This window comes from Podarcis vaucheri (genome assembly GCF_965113315.1).
Source record: "Podarcis vaucheri genome assembly, chromosome: 4".
In the NCBI taxonomy this organism is placed as follows: domain Eukaryota; kingdom Metazoa; phylum Chordata; class Lepidosauria; order Squamata; family Lacertidae; genus Podarcis; species Podarcis vaucheri.
The window spans coordinates 77,629,049-77,651,684 of record NC_138762.1 but is presented as its reverse complement, the minus strand read 5'-3'; the positions used below and the strand labels follow the sequence as shown (position 1 = coordinate 77,651,684).

At 39.6% G+C, this 22,636-nt stretch overlaps 1 protein-coding gene and 2 long non-coding RNA genes across 10 annotated transcripts in view; 1 reads left to right on the top strand and 2 right to left on the bottom strand.

Annotated features, from left to right (window-relative positions):
- AFF3 (ALF transcription elongation factor 3) overlaps positions 1–22,636 on the top strand; it is a 224,539-nt gene that overhangs the window by 98,170 nt on the left and 103,733 nt on the right. For 7 of the 8 annotated variants that reach the window (XM_082220026.1, XM_082220024.1, XM_082220023.1 and 4 more), the window contains one exon: positions 6,968–7,012. The exons of the other annotated variant lie outside the window; for it this stretch is intronic. In XM_082220026.1, coding sequence (XP_082076152.1) covers positions 6,968–7,012 — 45 coding nt within the window. The remainder of the gene's footprint in view (positions 1–6,967; positions 7,013–22,636) is intronic. 8 annotated transcript variants of the gene reach the window in all.
- Positions 1–22,636, bottom strand: part of LOC309530937 — a 103,663-nt gene that overhangs the window by 49,727 nt on the left and 31,300 nt on the right. The gene's annotated exons all lie outside the window — the stretch shown is intronic.
- LOC309530941 lies at positions 212–20,550 on the bottom strand. The gene is made up of 3 exons (XR_014218977.1): positions 19,896–20,550; positions 2,871–2,971; positions 212–411 (listed from the first exon to the last, which is right to left on the bottom strand). It is a non-coding gene; the product is annotated as an uncharacterized lncRNA (long non-coding RNA).

Genomic DNA, 22,636 nt, shown 5'->3' with positions numbered 1-22,636 from the left:
CTGCATTCGTTCGTATAATTTTCATCTCAGTAGGACTGAATACCAATGATCATTTATAAACAGTTTTTCTCATTATGTTCATAGTTATAGCATTATTTTTTATAGCTCGCTAATTACAAACACACGAAACAGCAATGTTTGGTGTTAAATAATGTAAACAGCAATGTAATTCATTTTCACATTACATAGCTTTTATTGATTTATTGCTAATTTACTTTTTAAAAAGGGGAGGATGGGTTCCTGGAATAAACTATCTATTTCAATATGTTGCGCTGTGTAGTACTAGCTGGTGTTTAGATTCACATTACAGTGTTGCGGAAAGGTCAATTGTTCCATAATGTCCTCTTTTGTTGTAAGTGTCATTCTGTTACAGAAAAACAACAACTATGCAAATAGGTTCTTGGTCTTTTTCTGGAAGAAGAAAAAACAAGCTGCTTGAATATATGCAGTTGCTATCCTATTCAGGCTTACTTTGGAGTAAGTTTCATTAAACACTAAACATCAACCCCCCCCAGTGCAGTTTTTGAGGGGGTGTGGGAGACTTCAAATGGGAAGAGTGCAATATGAAGTCCTGTTGTACAAGTGGAAATCTGTCCCACTTGTACACAGACACCCCTGGAGACAACCCTTTGGGACTTACTTCTGGCTAAGCATTCATAGGACCGCTGTTTCAGTGGCTTAAGGCTGTTGGTTTACACCAGGGGTCAGCAACCTAAGACCCATGGGCCGGAAGTGGCCTACAGAGGTCATTGGACCGGCCCATGAGCCACCCTGAACTGAAGTGCCCGCTCGTGCGCTGCACTAAAGCAGCACAGCGTGGTGCGGGGACTTGCTTCCACGGTGCTGGAAATCGGGTCTGCGCATGCGCAGACGCTGGAAATTGCGCATGCGCACTCATGCACACACACAAATCCAGCCCACAGAGGGATCTACTCGGGACCAATCCGGCCCAGGCAAGATAAACCTTGCCAACCCTTGGTTTACACTCTGTCTTCCATTTGTATGGAATTTTTAGAAGGTTTTTATTGGTTGTGTTTGTTGTGATTGGCTTTAGTGTTTATATTGTCTTTGTAAATAGCTTTGGGAACCTTTTTATGAGGATAGCCACTAATCTGCATTTGCCCCACATTTGTAATAACGCCATTGTTTAGTGTTGCAACCCCTACACTTTGGAACTCCCTCCTTATTGAGATCAAGCAAGCCCATTCACTCTTGTTGGCGCCTTCTAAAATCATTCTTGTTTAGACAAGCCTATGTAGCTGCTTAGGAAATTGAGATCATTTAAATCTGTTTCAGTATTTTAAATTTCGTATGGTTGCGATTTTTAAAATTTATGTTACTGTTTTATATTTTGAAAACCGCTTTGGCTATTTTATTAAACAATCAAGCAGTTTATAAATTTTATTAAATAAATAAGCAAGTCCCACTGAAATAACTAAGAATTGCACTGGAAATCTCATTGGCCCTTTACAATGAGATGTCTGCATCATACTCTGTTACACAAACATGCGCACAATGTGCTTCTGTTCTGAACAGCTGCATCTTTGCAGGTTTTCTAGGAAAAAGTAAAACTTACTGGAAATTGAATTTTCTTTTAAGGGTGCTGTTCTGGGTTAACAAGGTGCATATGGTTGTTCTTTTTTGACAGTTTGCATTTAGAGGCGAATCTATCAAATCCATGCTTTCTGAAACAACATGAGAACCAAAACACATTTATCATTCATAATTCACACTTACCTGAACTTTTAAGTGCAGTTTTTCAACCACTGTTTGCAAAAATGCATATATTTGGTAAAAGTGTGCATTAAAATTAATATATTTGAGAAAATACAAAAATGCACTGTATAACGAGAAATTGCCCGCAGAAATGTATACATTAGTCAACGCTGCATACAAGTATGTGTTGAGAAATGCGCACTAAAGTGCTGAAGATTTTTCATGAGGGTTTTTTAAATTTCTGAGTAACCACAAGCACTGTATATGCTTAATGCTGACTTTTAAAATAAAGCGTTAAAAACTGAAAGCTTCTGTTAAAAAGTGGGACATAAATATGTTAAATTAAATAGAAAAAATAAAATTGGCGTGAAAATGCAAAGCACTAGTGGACCTTGGTTTTTATTAAGGCTGGGCACGAATATGCTGTGCAAATAGGTTTATCTGCTACAAGGAGAAAAAGATCCAATTTCCTCTATGGAAACTTTCCAGAAAAAAATAGGTATCTATTTCAAACAATTATTCATGCATTAATGCACTAATAAACATGTTGCAGCAGATAATGTACTATGCAAAATACATTTTCAAAGAAGCCCAGCTGGCTCTTCTGGAAAGACAGTGTTTTTAGAGGCAAGTAACTAAGCCCTAGGTACTTTTGAGAATATCCTGTTTTTGCTGAGTGCAAGGAGTGCTGATAGGAATCCAACAGCATCTAGCAGGATGAGCTCTGCAATCCGCAGTAGCAGTTTTAATTATGACCATTTTCCAGCAGCGTGGCAAGAGAATATGTTCAGCTCAACATCCATTTTAATAAATAAGAAAAGCATTAATATACTGTGACAAAGTATTGATTTTCTGCAATCAATCTTTCACAATAACAATAAAAGCCTTATATTTTATTAATAGAACTATACAGTTCCAGTCCATTACATCTCCTCTTATTGTTTCTGGACTGCAGTGTGTGTTTTTTATACGAGCAAAATGTTAAAGAGTTATGAGGATGCCTGGCTAGAATGTCTAAAAAACATTTCACTGGAGGTGCCCCAGCATCTTTTATAAAGTGAAATATTATCAGTGCAGCTGTTTATAATTGATTACTCCAATGTTGCTGGAAAACTAGAGAGGGTTGAAGAGGTTTCATTTCCCCCGCTCCTAACCTTAAGAGGTTTCAATCACAGTGTAAAAATCCCAGGCCTTAGTAACAAGAAACAGTCTGCACTCCAGAATCATCTCAGAGCTTGCATACTAACCCGTTTTCCTGTGGACATATTGAACACATGGACCATTGACAATTATTCTTCTACAATATCGTATTCAACTCTCTGAAGAGCTATTGTCTATATGTTAAATAAAACCTATGCACCTTGTACCAGTGAGTAACAGTACAATCCTATGCAGTATAATGGATGTTGGGAGAAAAAATTCCCATACTTTCATATATTCTCTAATGGGGACTGAAGTGGCAGTGATTAACCAGGAATGAGACCTTGGGATCATAGTGGGTAGCTCAATGAAGATGTTCACACAATGCTCAGCAGCTGCAAAACAGGCAAATTTCATGTTAGGGATCATTAGAAAATGGACTGAGAATAACAACATTGCCATTATCATCATGCCACTATACGAAACGATGCTGAGAGCACACTTACAATAAATATTGTATACAGTTCTGGCCGCTGTTGTAGAGCTGGAAAGGTTTCACAAACGGGCAACCAAATGACCAACAGATTGGAGTCACTCCACCATGAATAAAGGTTGCAACATTTAGAATTTTTAGTTTAATGAAACAGGCAAGTAGAGGATGACAAGATAGAGGTGTGCACGATTATGCATGCAGTAGAACTTGAAACCATCCAATGAAACTGAATGTTGGAAGATTCAGGACAGACAGCAGAAAGTACTGCATCAAATAATTAAACTATAGAAGCGACACTCACAAGACATAGTGATGACCACCAACTTTGATGGCTTTAAAAGATGATTAGACAAGTTCATGGAATATAAGCCTCTGCATAGCTACTAGCCACAATGGCTATGTTCTACTGCTGGAGGCAGTATGCCTCCAAATTTTAGTTGCTGGTCACCAAACCATGGGTGAGGGCTATTGCATTCCATCTTGCTTGTGGGCACCCCATAAGCATCTGCTTGGCCATTGTGTAAACAGGAAGCTGGAAGATGGTTTTGGCTTCATTTAATAGGGCTCTTCTTATGTTCTTAGATCTGCTCAGAAGTAAGTCTCTGGGTCTGGGTTGAAGCCATCATCCTATACACACGTACTTGTGATTTAGTCCAATCCTATGCACACTTAGTTGTAAGTCCCATCAAACTAAGTAGGACTTACTTCTGACTAGACAGATGTCAGACCCACTGCTTTCAATATATCTTATTCTCTGGTAAATGCATAATTTCATTCTTAGTGGGATGTATCAGTGTGTAGTCACTGTGCATCTGTTATGTACTGAGTTGAATAGGATCCAAAATGCAGCAGTCTGATTGGTCCTAGAACAATAGGATCCAGAATGCAGTAGTCTGATTGGTCCAGAGGAGCCACCCAATCCAACTCTGGGTGGAAGTGAATCCACAACCTGATTGGCCTATAGGAGAATCCCAGAATTAGCCAATCACGTGGGGCCCATTGTGTAAATAATGTATATAAAGCAGACATTTCGGGGGAACTTCCATTCCTCACTACTCTGAGCTGAATAAAGAGCATGAAATCCACACTCAACTCCGAATATATTTCAGCATCCTTCAGCATTATATAACATTTTTAGTCATATTTGTGAACACACAAATATGGGGTGAATTTGTACCACCTGAAAGCACTTTCTTTCCACGCCAGCATGCTATAGCAGAAGCTTTTATTTTATTTTTCAAGAGGAAGAAATCACAGGAACGGAAAAAAATATGCTTGCTGGCATTTTCCATCCACAAAGCAGTAAAAGCCATTTTCCTCTGAGATTTCAGACAGTTTAGTATCTCTGAACATTCTGAACCTAGCTGAGAGAGCAGAACCTCTGCACTGATAAGCTTTTGAATGAATCTTATCTTGAGGTTCAGAGCAAAACTGCTGGGCAATAAATGGTCAGGGCTTGTGGGACTTGAGAGCAGCCCCCTCCCCTCCAATAAAACCAGGAGCACTCTCCTGCAAGCTCTGTAAAAGGCTGGCCAGGTAAAGGTCAATTAGAGGGGAAGACAGGAGCTCTCAGAAAACTGGGTCATTTTAGAAGCCAGACTGTTTTGTGATGCAGGACTTTTTGAAGCAAGAAGCCTTTCTTTAAAAAGCGAATGTCTTCTCCAGATGAGGAGGGGGTGGGGAGAAGGAAGACTTACAGTACTGGTAGAACAAATGGAAGGCAAGTGAATTTTATTTTGAAGAAGGAAGATATTACTAGAAACATTAAGACAAACAACAACAATGTCTTTAAATACAGAAGAAGGAAGGAACCAGCCAAGAAGATGGTTGGACCATTAGCCAACAAATGTGTGAAAACATTACTGAAGACTGCAGAGTAACTGGATTTTTTTGCAGCAGTTCGTTATGAAAGATATTTGACAGATATTCCTTCCTCAAATGCTTTTCCTGGATCTAATTGACAAATTAAAAATTAACAAGTTGCTGCTGGGTCTTGATGACATCCACCCCGGGGTTGTTTAAGAACTCAGATGTGAAGCTGTTGATCTAAAGTTATCAGCTGTTGTTGTTTCTCACATCTTTACAGGAAAGTGTTCTGGGCACCCAAATACTTTTGGCTTAGGGAATATCCCAATACAGCAGTTGGAAAGTCCATGTAAATATGCAGTACATCAGAAAAGTGACAATATACAGTTCAGCAGCAAAATTCAAACGACCTGGGGTCATTGTCCTTCTGACTCAGGCAACATCTGAAAAGCAGTGGCCCCAGCTCTAAAACACAATCCACCAAGATCCCACCAGAGATGGATGAGCATTATGTTACGTATAGTAATTTAAAGCACTGAAATTGTAAATGCTTGTATTCACTACTATGTGTTTAAATTTGATTGGCTGGTAACTGAATTCTAGAGTGTTCTCTGGTAGTTCTCATGTGATTGGCTAATGTTGGTCACATGGGAGCTATCTAGCGAAGGAGAGACTCCGTTTTATACAAAGCAAGATGACTGTGTTTTAGAATCCACTGTGAACACTGCTAAGTTGAATAGAATGTTGGAGTGCTTCTTATCTGCTCAAAAGAAAGAGAACAAAGCTGTAGGAGAAGGTAAAGTGGAGATCTCATAGGAGCTGCAAAGCACGGCCTAACTGAGATACAGAAGGCTGAGTGCTGAGCTTTGGAAAGAGAGGAAAATAGTTGTTTGGAAGTTAGAAGAAGAAACTGTAAGCCCATGCCTGGATAAGCACTTGACTATAAATATTATGTTATAATTCATCTATAGCTATAAGTTTCTGCAAGTAAAGTTTTTGAATGTTAAAGTCTGGACATTGGTTTAATTTCCAAAGAAGAGTGTCAGTCCTATATCTGATTTGAGCTTCTTAGCTGTGATTATGCTATCCTTACTTCAACAGAATACACCCTTAATGCAGTGTAATTTCAAACTGTATCTTACTCAGCTGTGTTGTACAATGTGTTTCCTCTTGGTGCAAGGTGATGTTGATAAACATTTAGGAAGAGGAGTATAATAGGTAAAATTATGTTTACAATTTAACATTTTCTGTTTAGTAAAAGTTGTTCTGGCCTTTAATTCCACCTTCATTTTATTTTGTGATGAAAGGGACAATTTATTGAGAACTTCTGTGTAACTGAAGTAAAGCATAGCAACAGTCACTTCATTTCAACAGGGCTTATATAGAAAAGGCTTCTGATGGATTATGGCCTTAGAGCCAGTGTGGTGTAGTGGTTAAGAGCAGTGGACTCGTAATTTGGTGAACTGGGTTTGATTCCCCGCTCCTCCACATGCAGCTGCTGGGTGACCTTGGGCCAGTCAAACTTCTCTGAAGTCTCTCAGCCTCACTCACCTCACAGAGTGGTTGTTAGGGGGAAAGAGATTGTTGGCCGCTTTGAGACTCCTTGGGGTAGTGATAAAGCGGGATATCAAATCCAAACTCTTAGAGTTAAACTGCAGTTTTGGTGTTTTTTAACTGCATCAAGTACATTAAGCAATGTTTCTAACTTACTGAAATGGGGACAAAATTAACATCTTTAACAAAATTACTTAATTTACATTTTTGCAGACTCATCATTTCTCACCGTGTATCTGTGTTACTCCTTGTTTACAGGACAATGGAGGAGGAGATGACAGCTGCGTTGAAGAAATTTTACGGGTAGGACTCTATCCTTCTATTATTTATTAATGCTCAATCTGACTTGGTGCTTTCCAGGCATTCTATAACAAACACCAACAGTTTGAAATATAAAGACCAGAGAAAAGAGAAATCTATATGTTGCATGGGCAATATGATTAGTGTCATGATGTGGTTAGTCACTAGATGGCACTGGATTTAGTTGTATCTGCATGGTATCAGGAGTTTCTTGCTGCTGTTCTGTTGTCATTGGAGAGAGAATAATGTTCTCCTATAGCATCCTGGAGAGTCTTCCTTAACAATGATGTCACTGTAGGCTAGTCAAACGAAAACAAGGCCCTAACATTGTTGTTTCATTTTCCTTTAAAGGAATGTGGGGAATGATTTATGTCTGTTGCTGCTCCAACCTCCTTCCACCAAATATCTTAAATCCAATTGTTACTGACAGGAATTGAAGACACACGAGGTTTCTATGAAAACCTTACACTTATAGGAGAATTATGGAAAGCTCACTTTTTAATTATTATTTTCTTGTATAAGTTGCAAGCAAGATGCTTTCATTTCTCTCCAGTGCGTTATAATTGTTTGGCATTTATTGAATTCATATTGTTGTGGTACTCCCTTGCTTCCCCATCCCTCTTAGGTAATGAAGCAAAATATTAATAAATGGGAAAGTGAATACAGTGGTACCTTGGTTCCTAAACTTATTCCGTTCTGGAAGTCTGTTCCAAAACCAAAGCGTTCTAAAACCAAGACGTGCTTTCCCATAGAAAGTAATGCAAAATGGATTAATCCATTCCAGACTTTTAAAAACAACCCCTAAAACAGCAATTTAACATGAATTTTACTACCTAACGAGACCATTGGTCCATAAAATGAAAGCAATAATCAATATACTGTAGTATAAATTAAATAAGACAGCATTGTAGATGATAATTTTTTTTTTTAATTCCTTACGTGAACTGATGATAGTCATTGTTTGGAAGGGGGGCTTTTATCCATTTCTACAGTCACACAATCAATCAATCAGTGGCTGAACTGGGTTCCACATAGTCACAAAAACAAGTCACAAAAACAAATTCACAAGCCACAGTCACAAGTCATAAAATGAAGAACAAGGCCCATAAAATGAAGAACAAGTCACAGTCAAAAACCCGAAAAGCCACAAAACAAAAATGCAAAAAAAAGCTCCAAATATCACCTCTGTGTTACATGGGTGCTCGGGATTCAACAGCCAACAGCTCAACAGGAAGCCTCTGATTAGCAGTTGGGGACTCAATTTACAAATGGAACACACTCAACAAGAAGTGGAACATGTTCAGCTTTCAAGTCAAAGCTCACAAACTGGAACACCTACTTCCGGGTTTGCAGCGTTCTATTTGCAAGTTGTTCATAAACTAAGCTGTTCTAAAACCAAGGTACCACTGTGAGAAGTTTGGGAGGATAAGTAAGGGAAGAGCAAGTGAGTCCACGAAAATACAAGCATAAAGTCAAAATGCAAATGTAAGAAAATAAGCGAATTAGAATGAAAGACTTAATCAAGTACAAGGCACCATCATTTTGGGGCCAAATACAAAGTTGTAGTGTAGGCCCCCTGCCACACACATTTGACAATCTTATGCCAGACATACAATTTCATTAGATTTGGGAAAAAGGTAATCTTAGTTCTGAAATTACATTGTGACATACACTGGAACTTTTCTACCATAGCCCATCGCGCCTCACCCATCTTGCTGTCTTTCTTGGAGAATAGTCCTACAAATCTTGCATATTACTTTCTAAGTTTTTGGTTGTTAAAGACATTGGGTGCAGGGTTGGCCTGTCCATGAGGCAGATTGAGGCAGCTGCCTCAGGCAGCAGAATCCAAGGGGCACCTCTGCAGGGGGACACCACTGCCACCAATGGAGGAGAGGTGGTTTCTAGGTTCTGGTGAGATCTCACTTACTGGGGTCCTGGAAAGGTTGTGTGAGGCCTCCACACAACCCAGAACCCTGAAGCCACAGCTGTGTGACCCCAGTAAGTGATGCTTGGACAGGAGCAAAGCATGGGGAGCTACAAGGAAGGAGAGGAGGAATGGGAATTCTGCCATGTCCAGTGGCATGACATTATCATGATCCTGTTCATGTTTTGATTTTTTTAAAAATTCTAATTAACATAGCATTACCACAAACATTTTATAAATGGAACCATTTACGTTATTTTCCCTGACCTTTTCATTGCAAAATCATGAATTACGTCTTCAAATTCAAGTTCATACTCACCAGACTGAGGTAGATTAGCTATTCTTGCCCTATAGCTGAACTGGAGGACTGATTTATGCCCTTTAGCATTATTTAGTTCTCTTTGTTTAACCTCCTTATGTTTCTTGTCAGACACAGTCATATGAGGTAGGTGTGTGTGTGTGTGTGTGTGAACTAAGACAGTATGTAAAAAGTCAGGACCATATTTTTTAAAACCCAGCATATTTTACCAACATGTAATTACTGTATTGGTTACATGTAATTACTGTATTCATATGAAAGACATATGAATAAAGCCAGCAAATACAAATAAACAGAACTTTCAGCTTCTAAACAATAAGATTAAGCAACTTCTAGAAGCAATGGTAGAATACAATGTCTACTGAAAGACAGGAGAATCTGTCAAGTTGAGCAGTTTCTGACATCCAAATGACCTGTTTACAATATTAAGTCCCAATGTGGAAGCTCCTTTGGACACACATTCCATTTACACCTGCAATTCCTGGTCTAGCAAGTGATATACACAAAGAATTTGGTTTCCACATGTGGATCTCCTTAGTTACATTAGGTTGCGTGTGTGGGAAAGCCTTGCAGCCAAATACAGCAATCCTACTTCATTATATTTTTGAATCAAAAATTAAAAGTGAGACAAGGTCAGACACCTGAGAGCAGATGTTGAGTTAGTCAAAAGAATTTACAAATATATTTCCTGAAACAGGAAGTAAGAGTGCAGTGTGGGCTAAACAAGATAGACTTCTAAAAATAGTTCTGAAATAATATAGCTAGAAGTTGCAAGAAAACATGATCTTTTCCATTTTTCTTCCTCTTTACAAAATGGAAGATCTGTCAGGTCAGGATTCTTTCCATGTAGCTTGGTTAAAACTTGTTCTGCTTGAAAAGCACAAATATGTTATTCTGCCCCTCTCAGTTTGTTCTTCTTTATTCCCTTAAAATTCCATTAAAGAAGTCTATTAAAATCAAAAAAATGTGCTCCTTGGAGACTTCATTTTTATTCCAAGAAATTGGAATCCTACTGAGGTATAAATAAAGCCTGTGAGTGAATTCTGAGCATATTTTAAACTACCTAAGAGAAGATTAAGATGGCTGAAGTTCATTGACTCAGATTGTCAACATTTTGCTGCTAGCTGAAATGATTAATCGCTTTGATAGAAAACAGAAGTAAATTTATCAAAAGGGAAGAAAAATAAGCAGGAGGGACAGTGCTGACTATAGGGGCAAGTTGATTGGTTGTTTAATAATGCATAACAAAGTGTATGTCAGATTATAAGGAAATCACATGTAGCTGAAAGAAAATGAAATAGCATCATGGTAAGAAATATTTGTCTTATTTAAGCTAACCAGTGAAAGCTTTGAATCTGTTGAAATCAATGAAATTTCCTGACAAGTAAGGCCTTTTTTAAAAAAGTCACATGGGGCATAAAATGTCCCAAGAAGAAATCTATCTATCTATCTGATCAGTAGGGGGGTTCTTTTCCTAGTATTGTAGTAAAATGCGGCCCCATGATAGTTGTTTTTAAATGAGACTTGCTTCCCTGGAGTTTTTAAATGCTACACTTCTGACATCACACTCATGGGTTTGTTCTGGGACAGTTAACTATCACAACATGCAGTGGAATTTGGCTAGGGTAGTAAAATGTCCTACCACCACCACCAATGTTGGTTCAAGGTTTCCTTGTGTTGGATGAGAACTGAAGTGCCAGGAAGTTGAATATTGAAAATGCTGTCCATCAGTGTTAATTACCTAGATCAACTTCCCTAAGCTGGTTTTGAACAGCATATCCCTATATCCCAGGACAATCTTCTTTCAAAACTGAGTGATATGGTAGAGGGAACATTAGAGGGAATATTTGTGATATGGTAGAGGGAAAAGGTCAAAAGACTCACAGGGCAAGGCTTTTTTCCAGCCCAAACTCAGTTCCGGCACTTCTCAGGTGGGCGCCATTGCCATTATAAGAGAACAAGGGGTGCATTGATGCTGAGTTCTGCCACCTCTTTTTCCAGAAAAATAGCACTGCTCACTGGAAATACCAAAAGCAGGGTCTGAATCCCAACCAGGTATTTTGTTATGGAAGTTCCATAAGCAAAAATAGCAGTGGAATTCAGTAACTTTCTGCTGCAGTTCTAATGTTTTGTTGTTATGCCGTAAGGGCTGTTTTAAAATGTTAATTTATTGCTTTCTTAGTTAGCCACTTCCTTAAGATCAAAAGCTGAGTGCAAATGTTTGAAATATATAAACACATTACAAAGTATAGTACACACATGCTCTGTGGAATTATCCACTTTGTTCTATATTACAAGTCTTAGGTAGCGGTGTTTATGTACTACAGTTCTTTTTGACTTGAAAATGTGTATATTTTGGGAGGGGGGAACTCATAGAAATCAGCACTTACTGTGTGTCAATTGGTCCTTTAATATTTTCTTAAATGATGTTTGACTTGCACTGTAATTTCCTAAGAAGATGGTATGTCTTGATGGAGTATTGAGCACTTAAGAAAACCTAGACCTTTTGTATCTGCCACTTATTTCCTGATTATCTTTCTGGAGGTCAGGCCCTTCATTTTGACACTTAATGAATAAAATGTCTACGTTGCAGGAAATGGGATAATGAATTGTGAAAAGACATAATCAGCAATGACTAAATAATTAAGGGAATTGAAATGTAGAGTCATCAGGGAATGCATTAATAATAACATGATTTTTCCATATGCTAAAAATGCTGCCTTTAAAAAAAAAAATCAGTCATCACACATGCTCTGTGGCAAGAAGAAAGAAATTTAATAGGAACTGTAATTAGATGTTCTGCTTTTAACTGACTGAATAAAAGATGAAATCATATAGAAAGTATATTTAGATACAAGCCAGAAAGTAAACTGATTATTATTCATAGTCCTGCTAATAGGAGCTCTAATTTATGCATCTAGTGGGAATCATGTTAAGCAATTAGGAAGCTGTGTCACACTTCACTTGCCTTTATGCATTTACATATTTATATATTTTTCAATAACATGGTAACCTTTCCCATCGTTTAGTCTGCAATCCTATAACCACTTACCTGGCAGCAAGCCCCATTGAACTCAATGGAACTTACGTCTGAGAATGGGCTGTTAGTTGCCTTTATTGCAAGTACCTGCCTAGAATATTACTCTGACATTCTGTCTAATAAATATAGCTGCTGCAGTTCCAAAGCTGTCTGATGTTCATGGGAAATAGCATCAAACATGCTTCTGGTTTGTTCTGTTTTTTCAAAGCCAACCTACCGCATTCCACTACACTTATGTAATGGGCACTGCACTCAACGCATGCTCAGCCTGGAACAGCAGGAGGGGAAACACAACCAGAAAAGACACAAATGGTGGGCACACCCTCAGTGCCCCTGGCAACACTTGTCAAAACCCACCAGTCAAGGACTGCTGGCAAACATGTCCACATGTCACCTTCATGTGGAGGGAGTCAGTGATCTTACAATGGGCAGAATGATTTAACATACACCCCAGCATTATGCAGCATGCAAAACAATGCCACACTGATCCCTGCCTGCTAGCTCCAATAGCACAGCCAGCAATGATCCCACTACTGCCAGGCTGAAGCTATCCCTACGGGCAGGTCATACTCCTCACAGCCACCATTTTGAAGCACATAGAGCAAAGGGAAGAAAGAAGAGTCCATTCAACACATCACCCACATATCTCTCTGGGCAGAACCCCCGAAGAAGCCGCACATTAGCCTTCCTGGGACAACTGTTAAGGACTATTGACAAATAGCCAAAGGAAGGGACCAGAATGAGCAGTGAGAGCAGTCATAGACACAGATGGAGAGCAGCAACCTCCAGTGGCTCACCAAACAGGACATGAGGTTGGGGAGCAGCAGAAAGGAGTTCAAGCCTCACCAGAAGAAAAAAGGGGGCAGGATTTTTTATGTGCAGTGTTCCCTCTTTGTTTAGCATGAATTTTCTCCCTGTTTCTGACCCTTTAAGCTTTAAATATGAACGATAGGAGGCCAAAGTGTTACAGCCCCATGCAGGGCATTCTTATAATTTGAGTTTCCCAGTGTGGAGTTTATATACTGGTGTTTGTATGCTGAAAATGGGTCCTGAATTCTATCATATGCTTATGCTCTGTCCTGGTGACGCGAGCAGAGTAGTCTCTAACCCAGGGGTCTGCAACCTTTAAGACAAAAAGAGCCACTTGGACCCATTTCCGAAGGGAAAAAAAACTGGGAGTCGCAAAACTCGTCATTATAAAAATAATTTTTTTGTCACTTTTTTATTATTTCTTTGTTTGACCCCTCAGAATTACTCCTCCTCATAGAAATAAACGTTAAATTAACAAGTTACCTTTTTGTGTGTGTGTGTTCTTCACTCCCCTTCAAAACAGTGACCAGCGTACATGCCCCCTTTCAATTCAGTGACCAGCGTACATGCCCCTTACAATGTAGCGGGTGGGTGTGCGGGCGGTAAGGTGACGTCAGGACGGCGCGTGACTAACACACGCACCACCCCCATGCGACGTCACAGCCAGTACAACGCCTGCCACAGTGGGGAGTGTTGGGGCGCACAATGCGCCTCCTCCCCTCGCTAGTATCCGCCCCGCAGCCGCAGCAAAGGTGTAAAAGAGCCACATGCGGCTCCGGAGCCGCAGGTTGCAGACCCCTGCTCTAACCCATGATCAGCTTATATTTAATGTTTCCCCTTCCGCTGAAGACAATGGATGGGGAATTATTTGTGCCATGTCTGAGGTGTTGTGCTAGCAACACAGACATGATCATGGATTGAAGGAGTGTAAGATACGGTTAAGGGCCAAGTCCAAGTATTGAAGATCTCTCGGTATGGCATGTGTGTAACCTGCTTCTATTCCTGCAAAACAGAATAATTCCAGAAAGTTAAAAAGTTTACTTTAGGTCTTTCTCCTGCCTCGCAAGCCACAGAAATCAGGTTCATGATTTCTTGGCCCCCTCACTATCTCTTGGCTCCAGGCTTGACGTTTTGGCTGCAGAGCATCTTTTATAATTAGGCTGGCAAAAATTTCTATTACCTTTCTCTGCTCACTCCAAGGTCTAATTGACAGCTGTTCCAGTCCCGCTCCCAGATGGCCAAGCCAACACCTTGAAGTTGAGCTGCCTCTGATATAATTTACTTCCACCTGTCACGTTAGGGAGCTTTCAGGCTAAAACAGAATTTATTCCCAGGAGCAGCACTTCTGACTTCCTTATATTAGTTACTCTGTAGACCCACTTATTTTCCTCCCTCTCTCTATTCATTCAACTGTTGTCCTATAACATGTTGACCATTATGTTAAGTTGTCTTTGCACATATATTTTTAATAACCGGATTTTGAGGACAAATGTGAGAGAGAAATTATTGTTTCGAACTTTTACTTATCAAGTCTGGAGACCTGATACTCATTACAGAATTTATTTTAGAAATGCTGGTGCTTCATTTATGGCTGTCTCTGTTGTCTCTGCACAACCCTTGTCTAATCATTAAATAAAACCGGTGTATTACTATATTAGCAAAACAACAACACAACCCACATGATTGTTTAATAGGGTATGTTGCAGAAAATGGAGTGTTAAATGGTCTCACTAGATTTTTATTTTGTAAGAGTGCATAAGGAAGCTGCTTTGGTAGGGTGCTGCTTTCATATGTGGAAGAAATCACTTGTACTGTACATCATTTTTATATCTTGTTGCTAAGCAACATATCATGGTGCGAGTATTGCAAAGGTGTCTGCTTTCTCATTAAAAATGTTCATGTTGCTCTTTAATCTTGCTAAATTAGTACTGTTATTTGTATTATGTTGCCTCCTTTTGTGTCTATTGATTGAGGTTTCCAGCCAATGGATTTTGAAGAAACCTATCAGGGTTTTATTAAGTTGCATTTGCATTTGTAACTTAGACCATATGTGTCCATGATACTCCCTTGTTTCTCAGTTCATCAGCACTTGTTTTCAGACAGGGAATTGAACATTTGTGCTCACAGTCATAAAGGTAATTGGAATCATGGTCTAGGCTGTCATCTGGATCTCATTACATGTCATGGCAAGACTCCTACTGGCTTGGATCCAAAACAACAACAACAATAGCCATGCAAAACCCTGAGTGGAAATAATATAGCCACTAGCTCTGGTCTGCAAAGCACTAACAGAAGAGTTTAACCAATGTCACAGTGAGTCAAGAGTTACACAGCAGTGTGCAAAATATGGATGGCAAGCAAATATAGATGGGGAAAATGGAAACAGAGAAGTGTGGCTCAGCTGAAAAAAATAAAGGGCTTGAAAAAGATCCTTGGGTGATCCTCTGTGGAGTGGGGGGGGGGGAGGAAATGGGGTCTAGAGTTTATATGGTTTATATGGACCTGTGCAGAGACATTTAAGAACAGCCTGGTTGCATCATAAACATTCCAATAGGGATGACACTTATATGTGTTTTTGTTAATGCTCCTGTTTCCCAAGAGCTAACCAAGTCTTTGCGCAATATGGTTTTAGTATAAATTGGCACCTTGTGACATTTTGCGAGAGCTTGTGCAGTAAACTGCGCAATGCCTTGCGGTAGTATGTATCTTGAGACATTGTGCTAACAGGAGCTTCTTGTGGTTGGCACCTGGCTGTCTTGAGACACAATGGAGTGTGCCGCTGGGGGTGAAGTCAAACCGCTGTGTTAGGAGCACCGACTGACCTCCCCAGGGTGCAAAAGCCTGGGCAGTGTGTATGGATGTCCTGGGCTGCCCAGACAACAAGATCCCACTCTTGGCCTCACTGATGTGGTCCAAAGGAAAGCAGAGCAATACATTTGGCACCAGCTTGGCTGCAGGAGTTGCTGGAAGGAGGTGTACAAGGTGACATCCATCCATCTTAGCAGGAGCACACAGCCAGATTTCAGCTCTTTTCCCATGCAAGGTTATTGTGCAAATTTGCAGGCAACCTTTCCATTTGCAGAAGGGTCTTTTGATTGGTAGAGGGGCACAGTTGGATTCAACCCACAGGTTTTCCCTGAGACATCTTTAGGAAGTAGCATTCTACTCTCTCCTAATTTGATATTGCTACAGTTCCTATTATTTTACAAAGCATCCTAATCCATAGGACCATTTTTACTATGGATTATTCTAAGCACATATATATTATATGTCGTTTCTGCGAATTAAGCAGTTGAATTTACTTTATATTTATGGTCTTCCATGTGCACACTGCAGCAGTATAACATCTTATATTGTGTGCAAATGATTAAAAGGATAAAATCTTTACAAGATGCATAACTGCTTGAATTACTACTCTCTTTTATATATTTTCACATGAAAATGTAAAGGCCAAAGGCATTTCCCCACATTTAATACCATTAAATCCATCATTAAACCTCTTGGTAAACACAGAATAAATTTAATAGAGCACCTCAAGTACAGATGCTGATGCCATGGTGTTAATATTGTTGCAGATAAAAACGTAATAAATATTGCATTGCCAAGATAGCATAAGTCATACTATTGATTATATAGACAAAACGAACAATATTATTGAGATTAATGACCACCGTATATTTATGTTAATGTGTTGATCTAGTCACTAGGATTGATACAAGGATGCTAAAACATTGCAATATTTTCAAACAGCAGAATGTTTATTCATTCTTAAAATAAATACATCATAAGGTTTTCTTATTTATTTATCTGTAAAAAAACAGCACAAGGACATCGCCTTTCACTGCTGGTTGTTCTGAAAAAGGTTACATCGTGTAGTATTGGGTATTGGTACAAGTTTTTAAAAACGTACTGAAATAAAAATACAACTTGATTATGAAACTACCTGTTTTAGTCCATTTGATTTCATTTCTTTTTTAACTGCAATAATTAAATTCCTGTTTTCTTACCACCACACCTTAATTTAGCCACATTTGTCTACATTGCAGCAACCATGAATACTGATTGGATGATAATTGTTCTTGTATGCTTTTTGATTTACAAACAGAATTTCGGTATGTTAGCCACTTAATTGCATTTTCATTGCATTTGTAGGTCCATGCCATTTTACCTTACACATTATTTGAAAAATGCCAGCAAGAATTTTCTCATCCTCTGAAATGGTCATTGCGTTTGTAGATACAATCACTGCCTTTTCTTTCTGCCTGAGGAGTATCCAAGTGGCTCCGGTTGACAAGGAGATGTACTTCGATTAATGCTGTTGTCATCTGAATAGTTTCAATATCTATTTTATAGTCGCCCTAGTGGCACTTTACATAGATTAAATGTGAATTTCTTCTAGTGTCTGTCTAAGATAATCATGCACAGTAAGCATTATGAACCCTTCTTCAATCAGTAGAATGTTGTGGTTGCTATGCCAACAACTTGAGATCCAGCATGTACAACAGAGTGTAGAAAAAGTGGACGTCTGCTTAAGCCATAGCTTCCAGATCTTCTAATGTGGCCCTCCAGATGTTGCTTAACTCCCATACCCCCAGCTGTTTGGTGTAATGGTAAGGGTTGAATGGAGCTATAGCCCAGCAACCTGTGAAATGCCACAGGTTAGCCAACTCTAACGTTCTAATATTCACCCTACCGGGGATGATGCCATCTGGGTCCACATTCTCCAGTGCTTCCTGAGATTGTCAGAGCCAGCACTCGGGAGATGGTTCAGAACACAAGAAGAGCCCTGATGAACCAGAACAAAAGCCCATCTAGTCCAGCGTTCTGTTTTCACTGTGGCAAAACCAGAAGCCTCCCAAAAGCATGCAAGCATACCTATGATTTCTAGCAACGGGTATTCAGAAGCATACTGGTGGTATAACATAGCTATCGGGGCTAGTTGTCTCTTCCTCTCACCTGTCAGCACTTAAGAGGATTCTGCAGATCATTTAGGAGAGAGATTGTCAGCCTAGACCAGACAGTCCCTGTCAGAATGATGAGCTAGGCACCATGGTGGGGAGATAACTCTCGGCCAGTTAAATCATGCTGGCTAGGCTGTGATGGAGAGGAACGCAGTGATGGGGTGAGGGTGCAATTTCCCTGCCCATCACAGTACTGAGCTAGGCTGTATTGCAAAGGGAACGAGCTGGAGGAGAGCTTATAACAAGGCACTGCAAGGGGACTTAGCACGGCGAAGATCATAGGAAGGGGTGATTTCTGTGTGTGCACACTGTATGTGTAGTGCTCTGAGATAGGGTGCATTTACATGCTCGTGTGTGTTGACCATGCTCACTTTTTGGCTGCACCCATTGTGCCATGCAACCTCCAGATTAGGGTTTGCTGGCCCAATCTTCTTCTTAATACAAGAAAGGTTAAGAACCATTGAGTCACCAGCCAGCCATTCTCTATGTGGCCAATGCTGAGATCAAGACTGAAATCCCATTTGGGACTAAGCCCTGATGAACTCATTGGGACTCACTTTTCAATAACATGCAAATAAGTCAAAATAAACAAATTCCTTCCAGTAGCACCTTAAAGACCAACTAAGTTAGTTTTTGGTATGAGCTTTCGTGTGCATGCACACTTCTTCATGCACACGAAAGCTCATACCAAGAACTAACTTAGTTGGTCTTTAAGGTGCTACTGGAAGGAATTTTTTTATTTTGACTATGGCAGACCAACACGGCTACCTATCTACAAATGCAAATAAGTGTTTATGTAGGAATTGTCCAGATATTCTCAGCAAAGTATAGGAAGCAGGATTAAGAAAGAAATTAAGCTGAGGCTTTATAAAAGCCAAGCCATTTCCCCCCAAAATAAAATTCCCTGCTTTCTGGTATTTTATTATTACCAGCACATGTCTTGAAATATTTCTTCTAAGCATCCACTGCATGCATGGCGGAGGAGGACACTATGCATACAAAATGCATCTCTGGAGTCTGGCATGGTACCAAGATGTCAGTGAATCGTCTTCACACAAAGATCTGGGGTTAAGGAGGGGCATGTGTCGTCAGGGGAAGGGGAAATAATCCAAACTGGGCTTCCTGAGGATAAAAAGTAATCCATAAGACGGGGGAGGGGAGGAGAGAGAGAAGATGAAAAGGGACGAGAAGCCCAACTTGATGGGATTTCAAAGTGAGGTTAATTATAGAAAATAAAACTGATTGGAAAGAATCTGTACATTCTTTTAGGGTCAGCTGAAGGTTATAGCAGGCAGTTCCAGAACCCTGAAGTGGATGTTCTCCAATCCATGGTCAATGTGCAGTGGAACCTCTTGTTTTTGAACGTAATCCGTTCCAGAAGTCTGTTTGACTTCCAAAATGTTCGAAAACCGAAAATCAAAGGGCTGTCAACAAAGTGAATGGTGAAAATGGAAAAATGCACCGCGGAAACGGTTCGACTTCCAAGGTTTGTTCAAAAACAGAAGTGTTCACTTCTTGGTTTTCGGCGTTCAGCTTCTGAAATGTTTGGCAGCCGAGATGTTTGAAAACCGAGGTTCCACTGTATAAGGAGTCTGCAAGGCAGCAAGCAAATGATTTTCTTGGTTTATTGGGCAAGGTGGTCCGGTTTATTTGTGCAGGTCCATATCCTACAACATTCCTCTGGTGAAAATGGGGGTGTCCTATATATTACATTACATTACATTACATTACATTACATTACATTACATTACATTACATTTACTGTTGTGGAGGTGGGGAGATGATTAACAAAATCAGTCCTCCTGGCAAACTTGGAATAGCCCCTCACTCACCCAAGTTTAGGATATTCCACCATTCTTCAGCAGAGTTTCTTTTTCTTTGAGAAAAATAAGTGGCTCACATAAATGTAAACTAAGTTTTAATAATAAAGAAAACTGTAAGAAAATAACATAATGTCTGAGAGAAAGTGAAACAACATCATGAGGCAAGCCTGAGGCAAGAAACGAGAGGAGGCAGTTGGTCCCTCTTAACTGAAGTTCTTAACTGAACACACACGGAAGGGAGGGGCTGATTCTGGAGCAAGACACACAAGCCCCGCCCACCAGATACCACACACTCTACTATTCAAATTAGGCCCCAGTGTTTTTCTTACATATACCCCGCCCATCTAACTGGGTTGCCCCCACCACTCTAGGAGGCTTCCAACATATATAAAAGCATAATAAAACATTAAAAAGCTTCCCTATACAGGGTTGCCTTCAGGTGTCTTCTAAAAGTTGTATAGTTACATGTCTCCTTGGCTTGGGTGTCGCATAACTCCATATGCTCCGATGAAAATAAGGATGTCCTACCATACTCTTTCCCATTTCTCTGATGAAAATAGTGACGTTCTAAGGAAAAGTGGGACAATCTGGGATCAAATCAGGAACCGGGATGGCTTCTGTAAATCTAGGACTATCTCTGGAACACAGGGACACTTGAAGGATCTGCAGGTCTGGACAAACATGGGACATGGGCATAGCCAGGATTTTTGTGGGGGGGGCAGGACTTTGTTAGGGAGGGGCAGGACTTTTGTTAGGGGGGGCAGAACCGATGTGATTGCTTAGTTACGTATTTCTATTGCTCAGTTAAGTATTTCTATTCTATTGTTTTACTTGATTGTGGGAGGGCAGCTGCTCAATGCACCTAGTTGTATGTATGCTTTGAATAGTGTATATATGTAATTTAACTGAAGAATATTTCAAACTTTATTTCAAGTTAAACCACTTTGCCCAGGAGAGGTGGTATAGTGCTTAGAAACCTCAATAGTATGTTGAGGCTTTATTCATGATTGTAAAATGCTTTGAAATTGACAGATAAAAGACAACTCATGCTGTTAGTGCTAAGTATTATTGCTTTAAAGGATGAAACAAAAGAGAGAGGGGGGCAATTACAGGTTTAATACTCGACTATGAACACAAGCACTGTAGCATAACAATTGCATAACATTTTAAAAATAAATATTTATCTTCAAACATAAGCATAATTTAAAATAACCTGGTACTCTGTTTAAAAATGTTCAGTTTCCTGCAAACATATAGCAGCATAGAAAAGAAGAAGCCATGTGACGAAGCATAGGGAATGCTGTGTTGCTGTCACTCTGGAGAGCAATTTGCTGATGTGTAGCTATACTTGGAAACACATGGAGTTGCTCCATTTCTAGCTCAGAAAACAGTTTCATTCCAAAGGAAGTTGTTTGTTGTGAGAGTAAATGAAGAGCAAGCCTTTTGTGTCATTGTAACATGCCATCTGCTCCCCTTCGAGTCCCAAGTGGAAGGACCCAGTTTAAGAAGTTAGCAGCAACTCTACTTTCACGTCTTATCCAAGTCAAGACTACCTAGCTGGCCTAAATGATCAGTCAAGTATTTAAAAGCACCTAGTTTGCAAGGGTTACTAAACAATTTCTAATTACAGGATCAGATACATAAGTTGAAGACTGGTTGATTGCACTAGTACCGCTTATTTTGTAGGCAGAAAGACAACACAGGCTTAATTCACACTCTGTTACTGTGTGCAAAACCTTTATGTATCAGCGAAGAAGAATGTGTGAGAAGGAAAGTGTTTTTCCACACATTAATAGCCCAAGATGAGTTTACCATCTGGCACAGTGGATTTCAAGTCACCGAGAAGTCTTAAACACGAACACTCATAAAGATACTTTTTATTTTCTGGTGTGTACTTTAAGTTCCATCAGTTTGATTCTGATCTTTTCCTTTTGTGCCCTTGCCATCTCTCTGTAACAACCCCCCCCCCCTTCTCACACTGGCCAAATTGATTGTTTTATTGTTACAGCAGGATGAAAATAATTTTAAGGAAGGAGTTTTCATACAGTGTTTTGAATTCTCTACAGATAACTAAACTGAAAACGTCCTGGCGATACCTTAGTAGCAAATATAATCTGCTTTGTTCTATTATTTTAATGTAGGTATGTTAAATGCCTTGATAAAAAATTGTATGAAGCTTGTACGTAGCTGTACCAAATGTTACAGCCAAGCCTGTAACACATAGCATCAAGCTAAGAACAAATGGTGTAATAGAGAAGGAAAAACTATGTTTCACTTCTGTACATGACTATTGTGATGAACATGACCACTTTTTACTCCAAACTTCTGTTGTGTTTTTTTTCTTTTCATTTAACTAAAAAGTTGCTATTAAGACTGAAAAACTTGTAGCCCATGGTTACAATTTTGGCAGTTCCAACATTTTTGGGTAATGATACTATCACATAACAGAATAATGGAAGCTAAATTTTGTGTGGATATCCTATTTGTGATAATTAATATGCATTCTTCAAAAGTCTTCATCTAAACCACACGTAAAACCTCATTCCAAATTGTAAGAGGTGATGAAATGGGCACATTTAGATGGGACAGCAAACCATGGTTTCCTGTCTTGTGCACAAGCAGCCATGAACCTTGGTTGTGTGCAACCTTTCATTTCCTCTTCCTCCTCCACATGTAAAGGGAAGAGACAACCATCCATCTGTCACTGTGTTCAAATGCAGCAAACTGTGCTTTGCCCTTCAAACCAGAAT